The 10537-nt window shown below is 60.8% G+C and overlaps 1 protein-coding gene across 2 annotated transcripts; it reads right to left on the bottom strand.

Annotated features, from left to right (window-relative positions):
* Positions 1 to 3290: 3290 nt before the first annotated feature.
* On the bottom strand, positions 3291 to 8490 carry THY1 (Thy-1 cell surface antigen). Of its 2 annotated transcripts, XR_015808188.1 has the most exons (5): positions 8453 to 8490; positions 6181 to 6262; positions 5685 to 6020; positions 4689 to 5192; positions 3291 to 4339 (listed from the first exon to the last, which is right to left on the bottom strand). XR_015808188.1 is itself a non-coding variant. In XM_014884723.2 (4 exons), exons 2-4 carry the CDS (start codon positions 6215 to 6217, stop codon positions 5080 to 5082), a joined length of 486 nt encoding a protein of 161 aa, XP_014740209.1. In that variant the 5' UTR covers positions 6218 to 6262; positions 8453 to 8490; the 3' UTR covers positions 3291 to 5079. The 2 variants fall into 2 exon arrangements, 1 of the variants encoding a protein (XP_014740209.1); XM_014884723.2 differs by having other exon boundaries at positions 3291 to 5192.
* Positions 8491 to 10537: the final 2047 nt, after the last annotated feature.

Genomic DNA, 10537 nt, shown 5'->3' with positions numbered 1-10537 from the left:
ATGCCCCTGCTCCCCACCTCCTGGCCAGCAGAGATGATCTTGGCTTGGGACAGTGCCAGGGCAGCCCCACGCTATCATCCCCTGCCAGGTGCCCATGCTCTCTCCTGGCACCAGCAGCACCAGGAGAGCACCAGTTTGGGAGCAGGAGGGCAGCAGGTGATCCTGGCAGCAGGACAGCAGCACCTGCCCTGGGGATGCAGAGGAGCCGATGGAGGGATGCAGAGTCGGGAGCAGACACGGGAGCTACCCCATTCCTTGGGAAGAGAGGCCTTACCATAGAGGAATGTCACATCTGCCAGGCTTGCCTATGCTTCCAAGTCCCCATGTCACATCCGAGCGGACCCCAGGGCGGCGGGAGAGCGGAGCGTGCCAGGAGCCAGAGGAGCTGAGGGGGTGTGAGAAAACCCCGGTTCCTCCCAGCGCTTCCTGGGCTGCCTGGCCCCTCCCTAGCCGTCATTGTGCTGAGCTTTCCTGCTGCCTGGCAAAGCCCTGGGGCCGGCACGGCTGAGTCAGGCCTCCTCCTGCACCCTCATCATCCTCCCGGGGTGTCAGGGGAAGCTGAGGCACAGGAATGTCCGGTCTGCGCTCACGAGGCCAGGCAGGAGCAGTGCCACGACATGGCACTGGGACACCATGGCACTGCTCAGGGTGCTGGGGAGTCCTGCCCTGGCCTTCAGCTCCGGCATCCTTCCCAATGGGAAGCTCAGCTCAAAGTGAGGAGGCAAAACCTTCACTCTGGAGGCAGAGAAGCAGAACCCCTGCTCTGTCCCCAGCTGCTGTTCTGCCCGTGCCCGGTGGCAGCTGTCCCCTCTGTCCTGCCCGTGCCCGGTGGCAGCTGTCCCCTTCAGTGGCCACGGAGCCCCAGAGCAGGCTCGGCTCAGCTTACACAGCGCTGGCTCCAACCAAGGTGTCACAGCACAGCTGCTTCTCGCTTACGCACGCTCCGAGCTGTGTCCCCTGTCCCCTGAGACACAATGTCCCAGCCTGGAGCTTACGTGGGAGCTCCCAGGACTCTGCAGTGGTGGAGGCAGAGAGGGGACCCTGTGTGAGGCACTTTGCACGCTCCAGAGTACAAATGGTTTGGGGTCGAGGGGCTCTGTGTCCAGCTGAGCGTGCCAGCGGGGTGGCACAGCCTTCTGCCCATTCACCAAGGGAAACAAGGCACAGGATACCCTCCAGGTATCCATTTCCCTCTAAGGAATGGTGACCCCGAGCAGGCCTGGAGGGAATGTGCCACAAGATGTTTGCTCCCTGGAAGGGGCTGGAGCCACCCTTATTGACAGATGGGGACTGCAGTGCCTCTGTCACTGCATTGCCCCCCACCACTCCCACCCCACAAAGTGGCCAGCCCTGCCCAAGGTGACTCACCCAGCCGGGACCAGCCTGGCCAGGGCCCTTCCCCTGCCAGCCCTGGGCTGAGAACCCTCCAAGCTCACAGCCCCGGCCTCGCTCCGTGCTGCTGACACATCCTCACCCTGCTGCACAACCTGCTGGCCACTGCTCCCCCCAGGCAGCAAAACCCCAAACCCACGGGGGACCCTGACGTAAGAGCCAGGGCATGAGTTACTGCTCTGAGGTCTGTGGGTGGCAAAAAAAATAAAGGGACCCTCGGGCAGGCGGCTCTGCCCACGCCGGGGGATGAGGAGGGTGCCAGGAAGGGAGGCTCAAAGCCAGGATTTTGTGTGAACTCGGAACCTTCTCCCTCTTGCCGTGGTTTTATCCAGCTGAAGGAAGAGCGGGACAGTTTTGTTTGTCTCGGTGTCCCCCTCCCCGGGACGGTGTCCCCACCGCACCCCCTGCACTCACCTGCATGTGGCGAGGGTGGCTGCTCAGGGCACGGCGAGGGGCGACCAGCCTGGCATTTGGCGATGCCCTCGGGGCTGATCCTGCCTCCTTGGGGAGCTTCCCCTGGCACCGGAGATGGGCGATGTGAGGATGGGCAGCAGCCGAGCCCTTCGCAGGGGACAGGACACCCCCGGCTCAGCCCCTCCACCCTGGGAGGGAGCGCAGTGGCCGGAGGGGGCCGAGCCCGAGGGCTGTGGGGCCACGTAAAAACACCACCGCAGAAATTCAAGGCTCAGGTTACCAGGCAGATAAATATAGTGTCTTTATCTGACCTCACAGGGCGCTGAAACGCTCCTCTCGCATTCCAGCCTGGGGAGGCTTAAAGGGGACGTGAACCCGGGGGGGGGGCTGGTGGCCCACGGCAAGGGGGAGCCGAGAGGGGAGGCTGCGGGGGCAGCGGGGGCTGCGAGAATGGAGATGGAGGATTGAAGGTAAGGTGAGAAGGGAGAGATTTGGGGAGGAAGATCGAGGTCCAGGAGGGAAAGGATATAGGGAGAGTTAAGGGAGGAGTATACAGTTTGGCGTGGGGGGGGACAGGAGGCACAAAAAAGGGGTCCCAGCAAGGTCTGGAGTTGAGCATCAGGGTGAAGGGAGGAGTTGGACTGGGTTTTGCCCTCCTTGGGGTGAGCTGCAGGGAGAAGAGCCCCCTAAACCTTCAGCAAAGGTGGGCATGGGGCTGGCGTGGCGTGGCCACCCCTCGTGGACCCATGGGGACACCGCTCAGGGACGCCTGGCCCGCCCAGGGTACGGCACCTGCGTGGCCGTGACTCAGCGAGCACCTGCCGAGGATAACCGGAGGGATGTAATTAGGGAGGCATCTCGCTCCCTCCCTCCCGCCTGCCTCCAGCCCTTAAACAGGGAGGGACGCGTCGGGGCGTCACTCTGGGAGGTGGCGCAGGGTCACCAATGGTGTTAGGGGGTGGTGGCAGGGTCTTGCTGGTGGCTCCCGGTGCCAGGGTGGCATTTTGACCCTGGGCAGGGCGGTGTATGGCTGCTCCAGAGGACACGCGAGCCCTTGGCAGCCCCTTGGGGAGTGTGTGGGCACAGAGGCTCCAGCAGGACCCTGGGGTGACAGGCACAGGAGTTTTGGGACACCCAACCCGGCTCCCATCCCGGACAATTCCCGACCCAGACCTGGTCCCCTGCTTTGTCTCCCTGCCACCACCGTGGGCAGTAGGTGGCCTCTGGGATGGAGCCAAGGTTTTAGGGACAGGGATGGGAACAAAGGATTTGGGTGCAGGGGGCCACGCTCCAGGTTGGCAGGAGGGGGTTGCCCTGCCCAGGAAAGTCGAGTCTTGCCCCTCTTCCTGCTTCTCTCCCACAGGCAGTGGGGTCCTGGAGGCACAGAGGGGCTGCCTGGGGGGGCTGCACCCCTCAGCAGGGTCCTGGAGCCCAGCCCCACACAAACCCCTGTCCCCACCGCCGCACACACGGGCGCCCGTGGCTCCAACACACAACCTAGGTAGGCTTTTATTGTGCAGATAGAGGAACACTCCTGGATGATAAGGTCGTTTTGTTGTTGTTGTTGCTTTTCATAGGGTTCTTTTTTTTTTCTGTATTTTTTTTTTTAACTTTTCCCTTAACAGAATTTCTTTGACGACAAGCTGTGGAAACAACTACAAATGTTCACAAAAAAATGAGACTCGAGCCGTGTCCGCGCTCTGCCGCTGGGCTCTGCGCCTGCCCCGGCGCTCACCAGCACGCCCAGGGAGCTGGGCACAGCCAGACCTCAGCTGGGCACGGCCTCAGCAGCACTAGACAGCAAGCAAGCAGGCAGGGATGGGCAGGGGACGGGCACGGGGGTAGGAAGCAGCTCTGGAGAAGAGCAAGGAGTGGGGAGCAGCTGCTGTGTATTGCTCTCAGCCGTGGTGGCACAGCCCGGGCTGCACGGGTAGCACAGCTGGGGTTCACTCCATGCACCTGGATGCTCCCGCCTGCCTCTTCCTTTCCCTGTGCCCTCCCCTGGGCGAGGCTCCTCGGGGTCCCGTGGGCATCTGGGCAGCTCTGGGCTGGCAGATCTGAGCTGTGCTGGCCATCCCTGTCCCTGCTCTTGCCAACCCCTGGCACCATCCTGGCCTCACCGAGGTTGTGAGCTGCCCTTAGGTCCTTTGCTGCTCTTAAAGGGAGACAGGGAAATGCTGAAAGGGAAGAGGGAGAAGGGAGGGGGTACGTGGGATTTGAGGAAGACTGCTCTGCTTCTCCATGAGGAAGGACTGGGGTCCCCTTAGAGATGACAAGGTGCGGGTGCAGAGGAGTCCCTGCAGGTCACACTGCCAGAGGGGAACCCCCTCCCCACCAGCCAGCCTGGGTGCAGCTCTGAGGGCCTGGGGAGGGCAGTGGGGCTGTGGCTAGCTCAGAGAGGCTCTGCTTGCCTCCACTGGTGCTGGCAGCAATTCTCTCGTCACAGCTAAGGGCTGGTCCCCGGGGAGAGCGAGTGGTGTCTCTGGCTCGGGCAGCCCAATGGTGGCTGGAGGAGGCCTCACTTCCAGCTCAGCTGTAAGAAACAGATTAGGAAAAACTTGTTGCCGAAGCACATTTGCACTGAGCACGTTCCCCGGGCCCCAGAGGAGCCCTAAGGAGGCAGGGGGGGCTCATGGTGTCTCCTAGACCTGCTCCCCTCTCTCCTCCCAGCTGCCAGGCCCAGCAGCATGCCGTTCACTGAGACAGGAGTCATTTTGTGCCCTCTCCCAGCTCAGGGTGAGAGGAGCAGGGCGAGGAATCAGTCACCGGGATGGCAGGCAGGGCAGGTGGGGACACCAAGAGCCCTGTCACCTCCATGGGCACGGGCACAGCACCCACCACGGGCACCCTCGGCACTCTCTCACATCACCCCTCTCTCTTACCTGCCGATCCAGCTGTCTTTCCCCAGTTGAGAACAGGCAAACCCCAAGAGTTAAAGGGACGGGACAAGCGAGGCTGAGGCCTCCAGTGCTCCCAGCACAAGCAAACCAGCCAGCCTACGGAGCGGGGAGGCGCCATGGGAGAAGCAACGCTGCCTAGCAGAGCCACCATGCTTCGGAGCGGGGCGTGTGTGCGTGGGATGGCGAGCCTCGGCACGGGACGGTGGTTAGCGTTAGATATACGGCTAAATAGAGATAACACAGAGAGGTTTCACGGCTTCCAGACGCTTTCAGCTTCTCTTTCCAGGGGCTGCGAGGAAGGCGGGGTGCTGGGGTGCTCGGTGTGTGCGTGCGTGTGTGCGAGTGCTGTGTGTGTGTGTGAGGGTTTCGCCTTTCACAGGGACACGAAGTCCACGGCTTGCAGGAGAGGCAGGGAAAGGAGCAGCAGCAGGAGCCACGAGGTGTTCTGGATCAAGAGGCTGAAGCCGGCGCATTTCTCCAGTTTGTCTGTGACGAGAAGGAAGGGGGAGGGAGAGAAGAGAGGCAATGAAATCCCTCAGGAACAGGGCTCACGTTGGGTGTTCTAATGGTACTGGAACACAGCTTCTTGCCTTTGCTCTGTCACAGAAATGCAGCACGTCCCATTCTGGTCTGTTTCCCTCCCAATGTGTAGTAGCAAAGATATTTTGGGACCCTGAGAAGCATAACCCTGCCTGTCCCTGACTGAGGTGACAAGTGGATGGACACCAGGTCTCTGCATCTGGAGGATCCCCACTGTCCTCTCTATGGGAGGATATCTAGGCAATAGTGCCTGACCCAAGAGAGGCAGGAAAAGCAGTGTGAGATGGGGTAGAGTATGGGATGAAGCCCACCTGAAGGGCGTGTAAGGGTCGGGACACATTTATTGAGCTCAGGGAGGATCTGGGGACCCTCTGCTGCCCTTGCCAAACCAAGGAGTAGGTGGGAAGGGCTGAGGCCAGGTGCCACTGCCTGTCTCACCTTTGATAACAGTGATGTTCTTTATCTGGTTGCCAGTGTAGTCGTTGGTGGCCTTCAGCTCGCACATGTAGATGCCCTCATCGCTGGTGGTGAAGCTCTGCAGGTGGAGGCACACCAGGTTCTTGTGCATGGTGACGTTGGCTCGGCTCCGGTAGATGTTCTCGGAGACGCTGATGGTGCTGTGGATGACGTGCTTCCTGTTGTCCTTGGTGATGCTGAACTCGTAGGTCAGGGGGTTGTCGGTTTTGTTCTCATAGCGACAGTCCACACGCAGGTTCTGGCCCAGCAGGCAGGCACTCAGGTCCTTGATCATCTGGCAGTGGGCAACCTGGAGGACTGGGAGAGGCAGGAGGGGGTTGGACAGGGAACAGCGAGCTCTGGGGATGCCCATGCAGCCTCCAGGCTGCTCTGGGCTGAGCAGAGAGCAGGGAGCAGGGAGCAGGGAGCAGGGAGCAGGGAGCAGGGAGCAGGGAGCAGGGAGCAGGGAGGGATGTACCTGTCAGGATGACAGCGATGCCCACGGTGGGATTCATCTTGCTGCTGAGGTGCCCGGTGGGGACTGTCTCTGAAAGGGGAACCTGGGCAGGGGGGAGAGAGAAGCAGTTAGCCAGGCCACTGCCCCATGGATGTGGGCACTCGCTGGTGCAGGCAGCCCTTCTTGCAGAAAAGATGCTCTGGAGTCTGCTCCTCCTCACCAGTGATTCACTGCACAGAGCCTGGCTGGCTCTGCACCCAGCTGGGGAATCAGGCACTGTATGTCTGCCCAGCATCACCTTTGCACATCCCCAGGCAATTCCCCACCCACACGTTGTTTTCCCTGTCCAGATGCCCCCAGCAGACCTTTAATGAGCGTGGCCAGACCCACAGCAAGGCCTGCATGTCCTGCCTCCTCCCCCTTTTGCCCCATGGCCAGCCAAGGTTCAGATAGGTGAAACCAGGCTGCACCCCAGTGCCAGCACACCTTGATCAGAGGTCTGTGGCTCACGGTGAGAGGGCTGCCAGGTGAGGGACCCTCTTTTGGGGCTGGTGGGTGCCCGCCTTGCCAGTCCTGCAGCGGCTCCAGCGGGTGAGCTCAGCAAGGATGAGTCATTGCGATGCAGTGAGGGAAAGGGGCCAAGAGCAGTGAGGAAGAGGGACACAGCAGCTGGACAGGGAGCCAAGACCGCCAAAGGATGGCACGAAGCCTCCAGGAGCTGAGCTCAGCCTGCCTGGCCACGGGGTGGAAGGGGTTTGGGTGGCAGCATGCAAACGTTCTGGGTCCCTGCCCGGCGCCTGTCTCTCTCTCCAGGCTGTGTGTGTGGGTAAGGAGCCCGTGATGTGCCATCCAAACACCAGGGCTGCTGATTCCAGCCGGCCCAATGCGGCCACAGGGAATCAATTAAGGGTTTGCAGCCTGGCCAAGCAGCCGCGTGGGGAATCCAGCCGCAGACATGCAGAATGGAGGGATGGAGTGGGGGAGCAGCGAGGCAGCCGCCAGGCTGAAGGACACACCAAGCACCCTGCAGTCAGCCCTCCAGGCTGGCCATGTGGGGCCAGGTCCAAGAGAGGGAGCTGATAAACCAGCCCTTCGTGACTCCAGGCTGGCAGAGGGGACAACAGACCCTCAGTTTGCTCCCTCTGAGCCTGGCAAAGCATCCAGGGAAGAGATAGGAATTGCCTGTACCACATCCAGCTGCATTTTTCTACTTAGCAATTTTTGGGTTTTTCATATAACGTTCTAAGAGGAAATACCAAGCCCATTTGCTCACCCTGAAGCTCTGAAAAACCTCTTTATCCAGAACCCTGAACCATGGCCAGGAAGAAAAATTCCCGTCTGATTTTGACAAGCAAGAGGTTGCCAATGGGCTAAATGCTTGCACCTCTGGAAACTGTCCCTCCGTCCGTTGCTTTGTCATTTCCCAGCACCAACCTGCTCCTTTTTGAATGTCCTGGGACACTATCTAGGTCATAGCCCAGCTTTCCTCCAGAAAACCAGTGCAAAGAAGCCCCCAGAGAGGGGGTCATCCTCTCATCTATGTGCCCAACACTCAAATTTTCTAGGCTCTGGGTTGGCAGCTCTTGGACCCTTCTACTCCTGACAGCGATGCTGGGAGCAGATCAAACCATTAACTCTGACTCCTGCATGATCCCAGGGGTTTGGCGTAGGGACAGGGCTCAGGAGGACGGTGGCATTCGAGGGTCTCCAGCTCTTACAGGGCAGAATTCCCGGCGCGGTCCCAGCTGCTCGGGGTCACACCACGGCGGTACCCACCCCCTGTGCCCACCAGGGTGACAAACGATCTGTGGGGATGGGGATGGGGGCGCGCAGAGCCAGCCTGGTGGGCTGGGTGGAACGCAGAGCCGCAGGAGCCTCGCTGTGCCGGGGGGTGGCGGTCAGCAAAGGGGGTGCACGGGGACGCAGTGAGCAGGGCAGAGCCATCGGGCGACCCTCGAGAGGGGCAGGAGGGCTCACGGCGGGCGAGCTCCCTCCCTGCAGCAGCGCGGAGCGGGAGCGCGGCTGCGGCGCGGGCGTGCGCGCGGGCGCGCCCACCGGGAATGCCGCAGTCCCGAGCCCAGGGTGGGGGGCACCGGCACCGGGGTGAGAAGCTGAACCCGTCCCCTCCTCCTCGTCCGGCCGAGCATGTCCCGGGCGAGGGGCGAGATGCTCCCGGTGCCACCGCCGCGGTTGCGGACCCTCCCCGCGCCCGCAGCCCCGCGTTGTGTCCCGAGCGCGGCGGCTGCTCCGGACCCGGTGGCGTGCGGGGCGCTGCGGGGTGCTCGGTGCCTACCTGCGGGCGCTGTCCGGTGCTGCCCGCTGCCTGCGGGGCTGCCGGCGCTGTCCGGGGCTGCCCAGCGGGCTGTGGGCGCGGCGCTCCCGCAGTCTGGGCAGGGCTGGGCGGGCGGACCCAGCGAATGGGGACCGGGAGGCGTCACTGAGGCTCGGCCCCCGGCCCTGCGGCGGGGGGCGGTGCGGGGGGGCCCTGCCTCTGCGGGACTCGGACGCCCCCGCCCCGGACAAGGGGCGCGCAGTGATGCGGAAGGTGCCGTTCGCCCCCCTTATGTTTCCCAGGAAGGGCGACACATCCCCATTGCCATGGGAACATCATTTTGCGGAAGAGCTGCCAACCCTCATCCTTCCCGGCAGCGTGGGAGGTGTTCTGCTGGGCAAGGAGGATGGTTAGGAAAGGAAAAAGGAGCTTGGCGTGGGCTTTGCTGAGGAGGGGGCAGGTATGAACCTCTGCCACCAAGTGAGTTCAGCTCAGGTGCTCGGACAGGCCACTCTGCACTAAGTCACCAAAGGTCTGTGTGACACAGGTCTCCTCCATGTGGGAAATCATTATGGGAATGGCAGGACATTCTGCTGAATCAAAGAATCACACAAGCAGTTAATTTGGGAAAGACCTTTAATACCATGGAGTCCAACTGCTAACCCAGCACTGCCAAATCCACTGCTAAGCCATAGCCCCAAGTGTCACATCTACAGGCTCTGTCTGTGATGGCACAGGACACAGACCTGCAGTTTTAGGCCCAGGGCTGGTGACAGTAAGGACACACCAAGGTTTTGCTCCCCATAGGCTCCCTTCAGAGTGTTTGGGAAGGGGAGAAGCAGAGATGCTTCTGCACAGGCAAAATGGCTTTGAGTCCAGAAAGCAGCCTGGGACAAGACCTCTTCCCTGCTCCTTGGCAAGGTCATGAGAGCAGGGGAGAGCAGCATCAGGGAACTGTTTTCCCTGGGAATTTGGGTCCAGAGCTATCCCAGGCAGGCACAGAGACTCACATAAGGGGCTGCCGTCCTCAGCCCTGCCTGGGCTCTGCTAAAAGGGCTGACACTGGGAAAGTTGATATAAATGTCATGTTCTTCTCCAGCAGAACTCGATCCCAGGTGATGCTCGAGTGCTGAGGTTTTGCAAGCTGGCTGTACAGGGGGTTTTGCTAATTCTACAGAAGCTTGGCTCTGGCTGCTTGCTTACTGCATGGGACTGCAGGTGTGCTGGCCCAAAGAGGGGACAGCCCCCTAAGCTAGCATCAGCTGTGGTGCCCTGGGAGTATTCAGCAGGGTCCCAGCATGCTGCCAAGAGAAGACCAAAGGCCTGATCGTTGTGGCAGTACAATGACACACCACACTGCTGGCTCAGGATGGCTCAGGCTGGCAGGGCTGGCTATGGATGGGAGGAGAGGCATGGCAAAACATGAGAGAGAGATGCAGAGACAGGGAGCAGATGGATGCAAGGGAAAGAGACAGACATGAGGCATGCTGCAATGTTGTTGGGGTGAAAAAGTGCAAGCACAAAGTCTATGTCCAAACACAGCTGTGATGTGGGGCAGGCCTTCTGACATTTAGCCTCACACCTCCACAAGCTGTGTCTCCTCCACATCCCCACCCTTAACCCCAGCTATTGCACAGGGAATCAAGGAATTCAAGCTCCAATGACTGGGTTTTAGAGGCATACAGCGGCCCAAGTCCTGCTGCGAGAGATTTGGGCTTCCTTTCAGTCTCTGGCTGTTGTGCTGAGGAAGCAGGCGTGAGTGCGCAGTTTCTGGGCAGAGCTGGCAGCCACTGTCCTGCCTAGGTATTTGCAGGAGGCTCCTTGCAGAGGCTTTCCCTCTGCAGATTGCAGCCTGGCTGCTATTCATAAACCAGAAAAAAGCACCCAAGTCACTCCTAATGCAGAGGTCTCGGGATAGCAGCCAGAGGAAAGGGGTGGGGAGGAGAAAAGCTCATAGTGAGAGACCAACGGAAAGGGGGCAGGCAGTTTTTGCAGTGGCAAGTGTCAGTCAGGGAGACAGACAGCAAGAGGGACAAGGAGGCAGCCAAACAGGCACAGTGCAGCACAGCAGTGCAGACACCAGCAGGAGCAAGTGGATGCAGCAGG

This window comes from Sturnus vulgaris, chromosome 23 (genome assembly GCF_052056855.1).
Source record: "Sturnus vulgaris isolate bStuVul1 chromosome 23, bStuVul1.hap1, whole genome shotgun sequence".
Taxonomy (NCBI): Eukaryota; Metazoa; Chordata; class Aves; order Passeriformes; family Sturnidae; genus Sturnus; species Sturnus vulgaris.
The sequence above is the reverse complement of the archived record's forward strand: the minus strand, read 5'-3'. Positions and strand labels throughout refer to the sequence as shown.